General features: G+C 35.0%; 2 protein-coding genes across 2 annotated transcripts; both read left to right on the top strand.

Annotated features, from left to right (window-relative positions):
- Positions 1-5,178: 5,178 nt before the first annotated feature.
- LOC109149610 (ABC transporter G family member 14-like) lies at positions 5,179-8,305 on the top strand. The gene is made up of 5 exons (XM_019297467.1): positions 5,179-5,616; positions 5,815-6,592; positions 6,784-6,960; positions 7,083-7,270; positions 7,550-8,305. The coding sequence occupies exons 1-5, from the start codon at positions 5,452-5,454 to the stop codon at positions 8,192-8,194; spliced, it is 1,953 nt and encodes a 650-aa protein (XP_019153012.1). The 5' UTR covers positions 5,179-5,451; the 3' UTR covers positions 8,195-8,305.
- Positions 8,306-10,648: 2,343 nt separating this feature from the next.
- LOC109149611 (F-box protein SKIP31) lies at positions 10,649-15,932 on the top strand. Its single transcript, XM_019297469.1, has 9 exons — positions 10,649-11,000; positions 11,532-11,960; positions 12,091-12,164; positions 12,873-12,945; positions 13,436-13,546; positions 14,166-14,340; positions 14,431-14,549; positions 15,447-15,507; positions 15,607-15,932. The coding sequence occupies exons 1-9, from the start codon at positions 10,926-10,928 to the stop codon at positions 15,675-15,677; spliced, it is 1,188 nt and encodes a 395-aa protein (XP_019153014.1). The 5' UTR covers positions 10,649-10,925; the 3' UTR covers positions 15,678-15,932.
- Positions 15,933-16,559: the final 627 nt, after the last annotated feature.

The raw sequence follows: 16,559 nt of genomic DNA, 5'->3' as shown, positions 1-16,559 counted from the left end.
GAAATATATCTCCACTATGAATCAAGATTCAGCACTTGGGGAGAATCAGATTGTTGCAGGCTGCAAGCTAAGCTAGAATTTGGCATCAAGATGCACTAACTGCAATAATAATGTTATTACGTGGTGCCATTATTATTTCTTTTCCATCAAAACAATGGTGTGGTGCAACTCATGGGGAGGATTATATTCATGCAGTATCACTTTTACTGAGACCAGAGATCTTTAAATTATTAGTGCACTCTTTCTTTGTTTCTTATTCTTCTCCTCTTTATTAATTTTTAATATTTTATAAATGGTGGGTGTCTCATCAATCATCATGCAGTGAATGCCAAATAATTTCTTAATTGGGCAAGTACAGTTTCATCATTTATTGATTGGGAAAGTGACTCCCTGCACTTATCAAACTTCCATTAGCTTCATTGCTAATTTGCTATATAAGTGCATCATAATAGTATAAAACTTTTGTTAGGTTGTTTGTCAAGTGGGGAAAAAAAAAAAACACCAGTAAATGAGCCCAGCAAGGCGTGCACCGCACTCGTTTGCAAGTGCACGAGACGTGCACCAGCTTGTTCTTTCTCTCTCTCACTTAAAAGAAAAAAACCAATACGGACCCACAAAAAAAAAAAAAAAATCATTTTCCTACATCGCCATCTCCTCTCTCATATTATCTCTTCCCTCCGCCTCACCCAAAAACTCACAAAAAATTCCAAAAATACCCTATTGGAGTTGCTCTAAGAATTCTAAATATGAAGTGTTTTTCTCTTTTTTTTTTTTTATAATAACTAGTGTTGTCGTTATAATATTCGAGTATATCCACAATTGGAAGAATTCAATGTTCTTATGAGTAAATAGTAAATACAGAGTAAATAAACTACCTTTTAGTAATAAATATCTCATCCGTAAATACCCATCCATTCATCACTTAAAAACGTCAAAAGAGAGACAACACATGTTATAAAAATATTTAATTTCTTTATAAATCATTGTCGTTTTCAGCGCATGCTAAAGAAGCACTTGACCTATATGAAACTAACTAAGATTTGGTAGGCTGTGGGTATTTAGATTTTAGAACAAAAAACACAATAAAAAGACCAGCCTGAGATCAGATGTAGGTGAAACAAACATATCAAAATGAAAGCATTATTTCATCAACTGGAGCCACTAACAACTAGAAGTGCATGCCATATGTCAATCTCCCAACTACATTTCATAAACTCATAAGCGACAAATGAATCTCATGCCTTGTATATGCCCCATTATGATTAACCCAAATAAAGAGACTAATAATGAAGTGAATTTAGGGTACCTTTAAAAATATATGCATGTTGGGTTGATATAATTGAGTTTTGTTTGACGGTTCAAAACGAGTCTGAATTATAAATGTATTAGATTGTCTAATTTGTTAGAAGTAGAGATTAAACAAAATACAGGTACATCAATCGATTTTTAAAAACAAAATAAGAGATACAATTATACTATAATTAACGTCATACCATGATATATAAATTTTTATATATTCTTCTTTTTTTGGGTGACGAGAGAAACATTTGAATAAGCCTCAAGTAAACTATATATATATATATATATATATATATATATATATATATATATTCCACAATGATGGTTAGCATTTACCTTTGCCTTTAACTTATATTTTATACACTTCGAGCAAAGCGACTTTAGCTTTGGGCACTCATAATTATCTCATTACCAACAAATGCCACAATTTTAGGCTTATAGCCTAGTATAAAAAAGACATCAAGTTGAAAGGGTGCATAATTAAAGTATATATCCACAATTCACTCCACCAATTCGTTCAAAATTTCAAATGTATCATCATTGCTATCTTAGTTTATCAAAACAAATACCACAATTCTAGGCTAATAGCATACTAAAAAAAAAAAAAGACAAGTTGCCCCCAAAACTTAGATTCGTCACCTAACTTGATGTCATAACTAAAGGTAACAGTGTGAGAGTCCGAATTCTATTGGTGCACATAAAGACTTGGGGCTAATTGCGCCACTTACAATCTTTTCCCTCTTAAATTCCCTCCATGACATATCTTATAATCATTGGGTGCCATGAATTGACTGACTCCATAATTTTTAATGAAAAAGTAAATTAATCAATCAAACAATGTCATGTCATGCGAAAAATTATTAGGGATTTTTTTTTTTTTTAACAAGGTGAATAGCATTACTCTTTAAAATAAAAAATAAAAAAAAAAAGGATCCAAAATAACATCACAAGTTTTGTTTTGTTGGTACAATCTAAACAATAGATCAATAAAGTTCATGTTAAAATGTAATTCGCTAGCAAAGCCAATAAATCACAAATAGATTTTGACTCTATGCTCAAGTCGTTTAAATATAACATCTGGGGTTGGGTTAAATGTGAAAGTATATTAGGAATTTCCTTTACCGCTTTTCTCACCATCATACCACATACTTCAAAAGGAAATTGTTGTCTCCTTTATATTTTTCTTTCCTTGTATAAGAGTACAGCACTATAGAAACTCCATTGATAATTTGATACTCCATTTTTGACTCTAATGAAACCAAGGCAGGTAACAGAAGCAACACTCTTCGATTTACAGGAAAACCCACAACCCCAACAACTAGTATCCGAAAGTGCATTTTGGGTGAAGTCTGCCTTGTGACCCTAGTCGACAAAGGACCACAATGTTGTAAACTAACCTAGGTTATCCATAGCTGGCTATAAGTAATACTCTTTGAGAGTATGCTAAACGATTTTCTTGTATGATTGCCTTCTTGAAAATTTTTTAGAATCAACAGGTAGCTAGATGATTGCAGATTTGCAGAATCATATCTTTTATGGAAAATGTTTGACGAATTTCAACAGTTTAAGATTCACTAGCTAAAGCTTAACCCTACCTAAGACAACCAGACCCAAAAGGAGGTTTTCATATAGTTTGATTGCAAGGAGTATCTTCTTTGTTTCTGTACAAGATTTGCTGCTCCTATCATGGGTTCAGTCCCTGGCCCTATCAATCTATCTGGTGTACCCCAAAAACGGAACTTAATTACAGATATATCAAGATATAGCCGTATATCAAGGTAATGATGTCCATCAAACAAGGTTAGATAAATGGTGGAAAATGAAAAGAAATAAAGAAGAAGAAAACAGAATGCACAATGAATCAAAAAGCAGGTGAAAATGCATGCAAAAGGGGTAACGATGGAGCAAAAAAATTCCCTACTGAGTGATAGTTTGGATATCATGTGAAAAGAAGAATATAATATTTGATAAAACTCAATCATAGACTTAGAATTATATTATATATATATATATATATATATATATATATATATATATATATATATATATATATATATATAATAAAAAAAAAATAAAAAAAAAATTGAAATAATCCATACTTACGAAAATTAGTTCAAAAGCTGCATTTGAATGTTTTCAGTAATAATTTTTTAGTAGCAGTATCTCCAGAAAAGATTTCTAAAGAAAAGCAATAGCATGCATATTCTCAATAGTCAAATGCAAGTCCAAACTTCTCAATAGTCAAATGCAAGTCCAAACTTCGTTTCTGTTTCAGTTTAAATCTGAAATCTAAAACTACTTCCCAGTTTAAAAAATTTTCATTTTCTACTCTATAATTGTGGCCTAAATGTCTGATAGATACAAAGCCTGCTCAAAAAAAAAAAAAAAAAAAAAAAAAAAAAAAAGCAACCTATGAGGAGTCGACACATAATGCGGCGATTTGAAGGGCATAGATGGAGCTAGAGAATCATTATTGGATGCGACATGGATCTACAGATAAAAAGATCCTAAGGAAATAGCAGAATATGATGCATGTAGCAACTATATATGCCTATAAGCAAGGGGTGATTAGCTAGTGGGTAAAGTTCCATCTTCATGCGCAAATTAATTATCAACAAGTTGGCCTCACAAGATCAAAGAAGATTTTCATGAACTGCATGCTAGGGAGAAGAGAAAGTGCAAATCAAGTATAATGCGCACCAGGCATCAGATCAGATACCTCAAATTAAAGACTTGAACACCAGGGAAAAGACTGGCTCCACAGGAATTGAAGGACCCCCATATTCTTTCTTTCTCAGTGCTCTGCGAAAAGACAATATTTTATGGACAAAAATTGAATCAGATTGATGGCTTCTTCCTTTAATCATTTCTTTTTCTCATCATCCCTATGGTAGTACAAAAAAATACAAGATATAAAGCAAGAGAAGGGAAAAAGGACAGCAAGCTGGGTCGGGGTTATGGAAAAATATTTTTCCTTGTCTAGGCCTAATTTACTGTTGATAACACTAGTATTTTAAGAAAACAAAACTCAGTTAAGCATTGGTAATGAATGCTTTCAACAAGCAAAGTTTATTAAGAGAAACATACATGACAATCCTATGTCGATCATTCTGAGATGGGAGATTAAGTGGCAAGCTTTTTATGTAGTTTAAAGGGTTAAATCATTTCGCTTTTTTATGATTCAAATATTTTTCTTACATTAATGGACTTTCCTCTACAACACCATGCAATTAAATTGCTCAACACAAGGACAACTTAAAACACAACTCAATATACGACATTCCCATGAAAGATTGGGTTTGGGTAAGGTATATCCAATCTAATTAAGGGACTTCACAAAGACTACAGTTAATAATTAAATATGTTTAATTGTTAATTATGTAAACCAAGAAGAAACAAAGATGATAATGCAATGGTATAATGGAGCAATTAAGTAGGAATAAGCTTACAATAGAAAAAGGTAGATGTTTGCACATCATATATATGTGACAAACACCTTGTTTAAGACATTATTCACTGCAAATCACCTCACGAAAATGTGTAGACATATACAAACACTCACCCAGCCTCAGGTTCATAAATCATATTATTCTAATTTCATCTAATATTAGCATTATGTTTTTTTTTTTTTTTTTCAATGCACTGTAGCTTTGCATCAATCCACTCCCAGAATTCCTGGAAATTTTAGGGCAACCACCCCACTCAATCCCACAGCTAAGTACTTTTCTAGCTCACTATTCTATGGTTGGCAAAGCAACATAGGTCTTACGTTGTCCGGGTTAGTCTAAGTGAAAGAAGATTTCGTTTAAGCAATTGCTTAAGAGAAATAGGTGGGAACAACCAAGGCAAAAAGGTTTGGTTGGCATCAATCATGAAATAAAATTAATTTATATCCCAATACTCATATGATTGACATTGTGTCTTCAATAAAATAATAAATGGAGGGCAGGATTTCATGCACAAAATAGGAATCGTATCATAAAGTTTGTCCATATCCTTGCTTTGGTGTCTGTGATTCTGTATTTATGTGGCTGTCTAGTTCACTTTGGAAAGTCGTGTTTAAACTTAAAAGCAACTCTCTAACATCTCCCTAGCCATTCACCATCCAACTCACAACAGCTAAACAGTGTGAACTCTCAGCTCAACTTGGAGATGCCACTTCACTGTGTAGCACCAACACTGGAAAATTGTAGCCCTCAAATGATGGCAGCTCCACCAAATCTGTCAGAGCCGCAAGACAAGGCCTGTCTGGCCTACCCATTGGGGACCAATTCACATTCCTTTCTACAAAGAACATTATATCCCATAATCTTGAAGGTACCTCTCTCTCTCTCTCTCTCTCTCTCTACTTGTAGACGTACAAAACACCAAGCATTAATGTATGCAAATAAATTATGCTTTCAAGTTTACAGTCATATCCCTTATCAGCAAATCTTGTTACATGTGTAATTATGTTCTGTCAGAAATGTATTCATTCAAGGTATTTTTTTGCTGATTTTGGTATTCATTTTCTAGTTTGAAGATATTGCATACAAAGTTGGAGGTGAAAAGAAAGGAAAATCAAGCACAGGAGAAAAGACAATACTCAATGGGGCAACAGGTATGGTATGTCCAGGAGAGATACTAGCTATGCTGGGTCCATCAGGTAGTGGGAAAACTACCCTCCTTACAGCACTTGGAGGCCGTCTTTATGGTAACTTGTCTGGGAGGATCAGTTACAATGGCCAGCCTTTTTCGGGTTCCATCAGACGTCTAACTGGATTTGTCTCACAAGATGATGTTCTATATCCTCACCTTACTGTAAAAGAAACACTTTTATTCACAGCATTACTGAGACTACCCCAGAGACTTAGCATGGAGAAGAAACTGCAGCATGTGGAGCATGTTATTACAGAGCTGGGGTTAACTAATTGCAGGAATAGCATGATAGGAGGGCCATTGTTTAGAGGAATATCAGGTGGGGAGAAAAAGAGGGTAAGCATAGGTCAGGAGATGCTAATCAACCCAAGCTTACTGCTGCTAGATGAGCCTACTTCAGGTCTGGACTCAACCACTGCTCTACGGATCCTAACCACAATCAAACGGCTAGCAAGCAGAGGAAGAACAGTGGTAACCACAATTCACCAGCCATCTAGCCGGCTTTACCATATGTTTGATAAGGTAGCTTTGCTATCTGAAGGCTGCCCCATCTACTATGGCCCTGCATCAAATGCCTTGGAGTATTTCTCTTCAATTGGTTTCTCTACATCTGTTACAGTCAATCCTGCTGACCTGATGCTCGACCTTGCTAATGGTAATTTCATATTCCAACCTTTGTGTGAAAAGCCTTATTCCACACATACAAAGGCTCCAAGTCCATTTATGACATGTTTAAAGAGGCAAATAATCCTCATTTCTTCAATCCATTCTTCTGTTTTAGCTCACATAATGAAATCATATTTACCAACTCTCGACATGTTTTACATTCAAATTCCAAAATTTCAGGTATTGCACCAGATTCCAGGCATGAAATTGAGCAATGTACCAATATGGAACAGGACCAACAATCTATACGAGAAATTCTATTATCTGCTTATGATAAGAACATCTTGACGAGGATAAAAATTGAGCTATGTAGTTCAGATGCCAATGACTACAGCCATTCCAAGGATGTTTTCAGAAGTAAGTTCCCAATTTCTCTATGTAAACTGCCTGCAAATCAAATGCTGCAGCTGCAGCAGTTTCTTAAATCCTCATTCTAATTGGTGAGCAATCATTGGTTGTCTTGGCATTTGATGGTGCAGGAACTCATACGAAAGCAGAGCAATGGTGCACAAGCTGGTGGCATCAATTCAAGATCCTTCTTATGAGGGGGCTAAGGCAGCGGAGATATGATGCCTTCAACAAGTTACGAATATTCCAAGTCCTGACTGTTGCATTTCTAGCTGGGCTTTTGTGGTGGCAAACTCCAACATCCCATATTGCAGATCGAGTAAGAGCAATTCCTGCATGCATGCATTTAATCTTAAAATTTATCAAATTTTGTTCTTAAACATTCATTTAGGAGCTATATGGTATATACCAAACAAAGGTCCCACTAATGGTCAAATCAGATGTGTCATGTAAATTTCACACCACTGCAAACTTCTTGCTGGGGTTTACCCAAATGGTTCAACCTATGCTCTATTCACAAGCACCAGCTAATTCTGTGCTGCTATAGTGATTTCTCCTTCCTTATGGACAATAATGCAATTTGATTTCGTGCATGCAGATTACAATGTTATTCTTCTTCGCTGTGTTTTGGGGCTTCTATCCACTCTACAATGCAGTTTTCACATTTCCTCAAGAAAGGGCAATGCTAATCAAGGAAAGATCATCAGGAATGTACCGCCTTTCATCCTACTTCCTAGCTAAAACAGCGGGAGATCTACCACTGGAACTCGCATTACCAATAGCATTTACCTTCATCCTTTATTGGATGGGCGGGCTCAAGGCCGAGCCTCTCACCTTCATCCTCTCCCTTCTAATAGTCCTTTACAGTGTCCTCGTTTCCCAAAGCCTCGGATTGGCTTTCGGTGCCATACTCATGGATGTAAAGCAAGCCACCACTTTAGCATCAGTTACAACTCTAGTCTTCCTCATTGCTGGAGGATACTACGTTCAACGAATCCCCCCTTTCATTGTCTGGTTGAAATACTTGAGCTACAGCTACTACTGCTTCAAGCTTCTTCTAGGGGTTCAGTACAGCGAAAACGACTACTATGAGTGCTCAAAAGGTACATACTGCCGGGTCGTAGATTTCCCCGCTGTCAGTTCAGTTGGACTCAACCATTTGTGGGTAGATGTATCTATTATGGCAATAATGTTGGTAGGCTATCGCCTTATTGCATATCTAGCACTCCACCGAGTACAATAAATTAACTAGGTTTCAGTAGGGGACCACACTGTCACAAATGAAGTTTGAACTTGGAAGAGTTTTCTATTTCTATATATCTTTGTCAATCCATTATCAGATATTGTTAATCCACATTCTGAGAACTATTTTGCATAAGACTAGCTCAACAATAAATTAGTTCTTTTAAACAAAATGAAGATGCATAAAGAACAATAGAAGCAACTTACCTTGAACAGCCATTAATCAATCTCAGTTCTGCAATTGAATTGACTTCATAAACAAAATCTGTCTAAGATTGATGCCATCCCATTGTGCAACATTAAAGCAAACAAACAAAAGAGAGAGAGATAGAGAGGATAATGACTAATGAGGAATTAGCTTCAAATTGCAACCCATCGGCTTATTTTATAACACATGAAGCGTTTGCCATAGACACTTACATTTTCATCTTTGTAAGCGATCTCATATCCCTCTTAGGATGCAAAGGGAGCCGGCGGATTGAGGAATGAGATTAGGCCGCCATTGATTCCCACGCTGGCTCGGAGACTAACAGTATCATTCATGGTTTAACCCCGAAATGGGATATTTATATCCATTGATCAAATCGCGCCAAAATACTCTTATATCCATCCTCACATTTACCTGAATTTACAACATTAATTAGACCGTCTAAGAGCATCCTCAATTGTCAACGTTTTTTTTTTTTTTTTTGGTTTTAGGAAATCAAGTAGGAGAGCGCGAAGAGAGAAAAATAAAAGAAAAGAATAAAAAATTATGACAATTTAAAAAAAGGATGCAATGGTTAAAATTTCAGACGTATGACGGCTACTCTGAAGCGTCCCTTCCCACGTGTTCACGGGGAGTTTGGGATGCGGGGTGTGCTTTAAGCGTGTTCTCTTATCTTTGTTTTTTTCTCTTCTCTTGCAAAAATTAAGGTCTCTAGAGAAACAACAAAAACAATACTCACATTAGTTAAAAACTATACAATCAGATTTTAACTTTGCAAAAATCAACATAAAAATTTCTATTCGAGATGCTCTAAAGTAACACTATTGTGCTTTGGATTACGCCGAAAGTCCACATTTGAAATTATGGGGTCCTCTTTTGGTTTTGTAAAATTAAAAAAAAAAAAGTTTCATCTTTAATTTTGATGTAAGAGGTTATTAGATTTGTCAAGTAATGAAAGAAAAATGTTATTTGCTACATCAAGAGTTTACGGGATAGATTGATCGTTTACTTACCAATAATGTTAATTGTACAAATTTTTAATATTAGATGCTTGAATTGCATAATTTTGTACAATTATGAAAATTATGATATAATTTATTACTTTTACGTTTGACATATATATAAATATATTATATATTATTTAGTTAATGTATTAAATATATTTTCTTTAAATTTGAAAATATATAACATGACAAAGATTACATAATTAATCGGTTCACATTATCCCTTTTTTTTTTGAATTTAAAAAATTCGATTTAAAATTTTGGAAAATTACAATTTTCATTTTTAAATTAAAGGGTAATTATGGGTTATGTGGTAAATTTCATCGGATATAGGTATTCGTATGTTTTACTAAGATTATAACTTACCAAGGGATCAGAAAATTGCGACCGAAGGCTAGGGGTTCCCGGGCACGTAAATGTTTTTGAGAGAGAGGCCAAAAGTCATTTTCACAAGTGTCTAGTGGGTATTTATAGACAATAGGATGAGACACAAGCCGGGAGGCCGGCATGTACGCCACGTGTCCTCCATGCACTTGGCGGTCTCGGGAGCTAAGGAGAAGGTGTCCACGTGTTCAAGGATATCTAATTAACCAATGACTAGTAGGCTCGACTTATGCGTATATGTTGAGGTTCACCTCTAATAGCTAAGTAAATGGGCTCAGGGTTAGTTCAAGCCGGGCAATAAGGTCGGGACCGAGCACATAATAAGAGGTACATGAGTCAGCAAAGGTACTAAGGGAAATTACCTTGTGTCGGGTCGGGTCGTGGGCTCTGCTCGGGTCAGATCATGTCGAGGGAAGGTTGTCGCTATCTATAGAGTCAGATTCGAGTAGGTGTACAATACACATGTCAGTACGTCGGGGTACATTCCTTATCAATAGGATTCGTTTATATTTGTTGGTCATGCTCACTTCTCGTCTATAAGTAATAACTGACAATACAAATTTCGTCATTTTTCTAATAGGTAATGCGAACTTCTCGTCCATAAACTATAATTGACGTTGCAAATTCCATCCATAAAATTTTGTTAGAAAAAGACAAAATTTGTAACATCAAGTTATAACTTAGGAATGAGAATTGAGCATGACCAACAAGTATGAATAAATCTTACAATTATCTTATAACTTAGGAATGAAAAATATAAATTTTCTTAAAATTTATTTATATTGTTCAATTTCCTCTATTTGCATATTTCCAATTTTATTTTTCCTTTTTTGTTCAGAAAAATTAATCAGGAAAAGAAAATTATCCCGATATACACATTACACACCAATCCCCTTGGTTTTGCCCCATTCTATCGTATTCGGACCCGACCCGGCCGACCCACATATCCGAACCCTACCTAGTTCCCCCACCCCTTCTCCCACTCTTCGCATCAAACCCCCGAGTTAATCGACGGTCCAGATTCGCCGACTATAGTTTCCGATTTCCGACGTTATTTTCCGGCCACGCCTTCCTTGTAAGCACAGGTACATGCATGTTTACGTTTAGATTCAATTTCTGAAGACGAATCGATAATTATGGCCGCTTCGGACGATGAAGATGAATCCCTCGCGCAATTCCTTGAATCTGAAGTCCTTGCGTTCTCCGATCAGGTAAAACTTTCGAATTTTAGATTTAGTAAAAAGATTTAATCTCTATATTTCTGTACATGTCGGTATGCATATGCTCTTTTTCCATATGCAAAATAAAGATAATTCTGATTTTATCGTTGAGTGGGTTTATGCATCAGCTTATAATTTTTCTCGATTCCAGCTGCAAGTTAAAAAATTTTATACGATTGGGAGTGTTGGAGAATTGATGCACTTTATATATTTTACCTATAATGATTATGAATTATTATTCTCATTTTCAATTTTTTTTTTGTTGTTATGCATAGTAATTTGCTTGAAAATTATGTGAAATGTATTTTGTATTTTTTATTTTGGTACTGAATGTTCATAAGTCATAACTGCCTTTTCATTGGGCATGTGATGTCTAGGAGCAATTAAAAAAATATTAATTTCCTTTTTATGTTATTTATTTTATATCTCTAGCTTCCTACTGTGCCACATAGATTTGTTTGCACGTTCGTTTAAGTTGAAGTTTTGTTATATAATTGAATGTTTGAGCATCTGGCCCAGCAGGATCAAGGGAATGTGTCCAATGAGGAGGAAGAAAAGGGAGGCAGAGAGTCAAAACATATGAGAGTTGAGGATTATGAGGAAGAGAATGAAGATCTCGTGGATGAAGAAGAAGGGAGAGTACTAAAGAAAATCAGAGTTGTAAAAGATGAGGGTGAGATTGAGGGAAAGGAGAAGGAGGATGAGGAACAGAAGAGAAGAGCAAAAGAAATTAGAGTTGGAGAGGAAGAGGAGGAACAAGTAAGACCATTATTCTCATCCCCATCTTCAATTGGGGGTGCATCTGGAATGATCAATACCTTTAAAGATATAAAAAATGGTGCAAGTACTAGCAGTAATACTCTTCGGATTCCCAGGCGGATAGATACTGGAGTTATTAGCAAAATTCCTCCTGAGTTGCTCCATCACATACTTAAATTCCTTTCCTCAGAGGTATAATGAAAAACATAGTATGTTGTGGATAATTATATTTTTGCATTTTGGTTTTACACATGTAGTCGTACACTATGCCACTCAAAGACAAATAAATTCTTGCTTATAAAAGTAGTGCATTTGTTTGCAGGATCTTGTTTCATGTTCATTGGCCTGTAAATTCTTAAACTATGCTGCATCCGATGAATCATTGTGGCGTCGACTGTAAGTACTATTTTCCCTTTTTCTTTGCCTCTTCACCATTCTGTATTCTCCATTCTATGCATCTTTGCGGCACAGATGTCTTAGTGTGTTATACATGTTTGATTAATTTTTGTCAATCTTTGGCAAGATAATGACTCTGGTTCTCTAAGTTTGCAGGTAAAGTATAATTGGAGGAAAAGCAATCTTCAAATACAGAAGAAAAGAAAATAGAAATAAAAATAAATCAAACACAAATTTAGTCCATATACATAGGGGAACAGTAGGCTATCCCACAACAAATGATTACAAAGATGCTTCATTCAGTCTAGATACACCATGTAACCATGTGGTATGAATTAAGGAATTTTACTTCATTTTCAATACACGCCTGTTGCTTGCGTTTAACATAAGTATCAATATATAGAGTTTTATTAATTAAGCCTTTGAAATTCCATGGAAGATTTTCTGTCTGGGTGGTGATGTCAACTTGCTGTTGACTGTGGAAACATGAGGCAGGCACAATGAATGCTCTCAAAAATCTTGGGGTGTTGTTTGGGTGACTGCATACTCTGAATCTTTGCTGTGTGTTTGAAATTTGGCATTAGTGAATAGTGAATGCTCAATGAAAATTGAGCTTCTATTGCACTTGTCTCACAACTGGCATCATTTTATGTTCACTAAGCACTTTAGTCCTCTTCTCTTTGATTTGAGGAATGGTTTTTGTTGCAGGTACTGCATGAGATGGGGTCTTCGTCCACCAAAAAGACCACGGGAATCTGCTTGGAAGAAGATGTACATTCAAGTATATTTTAATTTGGATTAAATTTTCTCTCTCTAAAACAGGGATCACTGCTTTCTATAGCTTGTGCTGGTAGTACCAACACAATTTGAAAATTTCCCATTTTTCTGGAGAAATAGAAAACAAAAATTGAAAAATGAAGTTCATGTTCAGGAAAACTTCTACTTACACTGATGTTTGCTTGCAAAGAGTGAGGCCTTAAATCATGTGTGTGTGTTGTTGTTTTTTTTTTTTTTCTCTTTTCTTTTTGAGTACTACTCACTTTGTTACAATGTAGTATATGTTCATAGCTACTTTCTCAACCTACTGAAGCACAAAGAGTCAATACCGCCCCCACTGGGGTTCAAACCCATGACCTCCCATTTGGGAGAGCCACTTCATGCCACTAGACCACAAGGTCATTGGCATGTGTGTGTTTTACTTATTTATTCATTTGTTCAATTTATATATTCTGTTGAAGTAATTGATTTGGGTAACATGATAATTCCTGCAGCGTGATGCAGAGGATATGGGAGAGTTTGTTAGAAATTGTCCGTCTGAATTCAAAGAATATTACATCCAAATGCAGGCAGCAAAAAGAAGCCAAACTCCTCTTCTGTCACAGGTAAATCAAAATGAATGTTCATCGGAACTTCTTCTCAGTTCTCTTATAAAAAAAAATGGAAAAATATAATGGCAGCCCCAAACTTTAATAAATAAATTTATAAATTCCTGAACTTTAAAATGATCTATCTCCCTGCAATTCTATTTTGTTTGAAATAGTTCTGTTATCTTTAGGGGTTAAACCCTATTCTCCAGGTTTTGAAATTACAAATAGGAATAGGCTGTAATATGAAAATGCTAACAGCAATAATTTTTCTTTTGGGTGAAAAGATCAGAGGATCTACATTTTCTGGCATCCATGGTATTAAGGTGTCAGTTGTGGATTTAATATCCCTCGGAGACTGAAGTTAAGGAGTTTATTAACTCCATAGATAATGAAACTTTTTCAAACTAAATAGAAGTTCTGAGAGTTTAATCCAATGTTTTATATGCATTTATTAAAGTTTGAGGGCTCCCTTATATTTTTCCCAAAAACTATTAATTGATGTTCATTTTTCAATACAATTGGAAAATTATTAAGTGATGTGCTTCAACTTCCTCCCTTTAATTGTCGGTGGTAAGAGTCCCTTCACTCCCTTGTTATATGCTATTCCTATTTACTATTTGGCTTTAATGCGCAGGTGAATGATGATCATATAATACTTGATAAGACTGTTGCTGATCAAATCTCCATTTGGAAGAAAAACAAAGGCCTTAGTGATAAAGTGTTTGTGGATCATGCTTGTTCTGGGGAGGCATGCACTTACTATCAAATCGGTGATGTATTTGTTTGTGAGAAGACTGGACTTGTGCATGGTATGAACTGCTTTTATGGGCACTACTTTTTACTCCTATTTCATAAGTTATGATGAAGAAATGAGGTGATTTTCTACTGTATTCCTGCAGTATGTGACGATACGTGCAGAGAGGTTGTTTCTGATCCAACAAATGGGCTCTTGGTGTGTACTATCTCAGGTCACTGTTTTGACAGAATGTTGTCTCCATCTGAAATAGAACCAGACACGGTAAGAATTTTTTTTTTTACTATTAAGAGTCTCTTTTTAGGAATGATAAATTAAAATATTTATTAGGTGCTCAAATGCTTTCATGAAAGAAGATAAAAAACTGTTTTAGCCAGCATACATAAAACCTTCAATCTTGTTTCCCTTTTGATGCAATATTCGATGGAAATAGTACAATGTTTGCTAGCTTGAAGGAAGTCCATACATTCAGCAAATGGGGAATTTTTTATTTTCCAGAAAAATAGAGAACAAAAATGGAAAATGTATGTTCAAGTTGTTCCCTTCTCTAAACTGAGAAATGGAAGCAAAATTTTCGTTTTCTATCTATCTTTATTACATATAAAATTTTCATTTCTAACTTTATTACATAGTTTTAGAACTATCCCAAATTTGTTTCCATTTTGGAGAAAACATGGGTGAACAGTGGGTTTTATTACTGTTCACTTGTGTTTTGGTTAAATTGCCGAGCTGGCATATTTTAGTTCCCAGTTCTCCAACTTTTGTTTACTATTTGGAGAATGAAAATTGTGGGAAAAGAGGAAAATTGGAAACAAAAATCTAAAAATATTTTCCGTTACTAAACAGGCTCTTTACATTCTTTCCTTTTGTACCTAAACTTGATTTTTGGGGTAGGAAGGGTTACGAGAATGAAAAACTTTTTAGTGGGAGTAGACGGAGCATGGATAGATGAACACTATATGAGCAAAATATGGACAACAGAATTACATTTAATATATGGTGTAATTATTTCTCTAATTGAGATGTTTGTACATTTGTACTTGCACTTGTGTGCAAGTATCATGTACCGAGTATTTGTTTATATAAATCTTTCAACTTGGTTGAAGCCAATTGAGTTGCTCTTTCAACTTTTGCTTTTTCCTCCTTTTTTCAAAAATCTAGGAACAGCAGCAGGGTGGTGGGACTGATGAAGCGGAACCATTCATGGGATCCGGTCGATTTGGTAGGGCTTTCTCCTTCATTCAAATTTCAGCGTGCTACCCGCCTGGCACCTACCCACCACCACCTCCATATTTTTAACTGTTGTACTTCGTCTTTTCAGCCCGAGCTTATTTGCTGGGTTACAACTGTGATGATGAGAAGGAACTTGAAGCTGCACTGAGGTTCTGCTGATTCAACTGCTTATATATGTTATATGTATAGGTGTATCATCTTTGATTCCATACCAGTAGCAACATAGCAGTAAAGCGCAATTTTAATAATCTTTTTACTTATTAGTATGATCTTATATTTTTACCAACCTTTGATGTTGTAGTATTATAGCATGCTTGGCTATTTCAGTATATGAGGTTTTGCACCAAGTAATCTAGTATTTACATTTCTATGGTGGATTACATGCATTGAGTAAAGGGAGAAGAGCATATCCATCTGCTGTAGTGTTTGGTTCGAGTTATTTCATATAACTTTAGTAATTTGGATATGGTAAGATTATAATCCATTGTTTGGTTCAAGGGAATGTGAGATTGTTGCAGGGAATATGAGATTCTAAATTTTGTTTTTAGTTCATTTTCTATAGTTTTCATGGTACTTCAAGCTTTGGTTCGAGAAATATTTTGAGGTAATGTAACATTTATGGAATCTCATATAATCTAGAGAAAATAGGTGAATGTAATTCTCGTGAAAGCTGTCAGAAATTAACTAAAAATATAGTTTGAAAACTTTACATTTTCTTGAACCAAACAATGAAAATATGATATTGTTATATTTATATTTTTAAAGTTATGTGTGATAACATAAATAAAACACTTCTGTAAATAACCAGTTTGGTTGGCATGAGTAGTCGGGGAGTTTGACCTTCTCATTAATCTGGCCAATAAAGTCCCTCCTATAATTAAGGCTTATTTAAGACACATCATGATCTGATAAATAAATAAAAAAAAAAACACTCCTGTAAATTACACGCGTATATGCATTGTCATGCGCAAAGTATAAGCTGAAATAATAATTAAATCAAATTATATTTTGATTATTAATGGGCTAAATTAATTAAAATCA

This window comes from Ipomoea nil, unplaced genomic scaffold (assembly GCF_001879475.1).
Source record: "Ipomoea nil cultivar Tokyo-kokei standard unplaced genomic scaffold, Asagao_1.1 scaffold2159, whole genome shotgun sequence".
Classification (NCBI taxonomy): Eukaryota; Viridiplantae; Streptophyta; class Magnoliopsida; order Solanales; family Convolvulaceae; genus Ipomoea; species Ipomoea nil.
The sequence above is the reverse complement of the archived record's forward strand: the minus strand, read 5'-3'. Positions and strand labels throughout refer to the sequence as shown.

Excerpts from the sequence above, each read along its gene's own strand:
- LOC109149610 (XM_019297467.1), top strand. The coding sequence starts at position 5,452 with ATGCCACTTCACTGTGTAGCACCAACACTGGAAAATTGTAGCCCTCAA. Across the intron at positions 6,593-6,783 it reads GATGCTCGACCTTGCTAATG|GTATTGCACCAGATTCCAGG; the intron begins GTAATTTCATAT and ends CCAAAATTTCAG. Across the intron at positions 6,961-7,082 it reads TTCCAAGGATGTTTTCAGAA|GAACTCATACGAAAGCAGAG; the intron begins GTAAGTTCCCAA and ends TTGATGGTGCAG.
- LOC109149611 (XM_019297469.1), top strand. The coding sequence starts at position 10,926 with ATGGCCGCTTCGGACGATGAAGATGAATCCCTCGCGCAATTCCTTGAA. Across the intron at positions 13,547-14,165 it reads AAACTCCTCTTCTGTCACAG|GTGAATGATGATCATATAAT; the intron begins GTAAATCAAAAT and ends TTTAATGCGCAG. Across the intron at positions 14,341-14,430 it reads GAAGACTGGACTTGTGCATG|TATGTGACGATACGTGCAGA; the intron begins GTATGAACTGCT and ends GTATTCCTGCAG.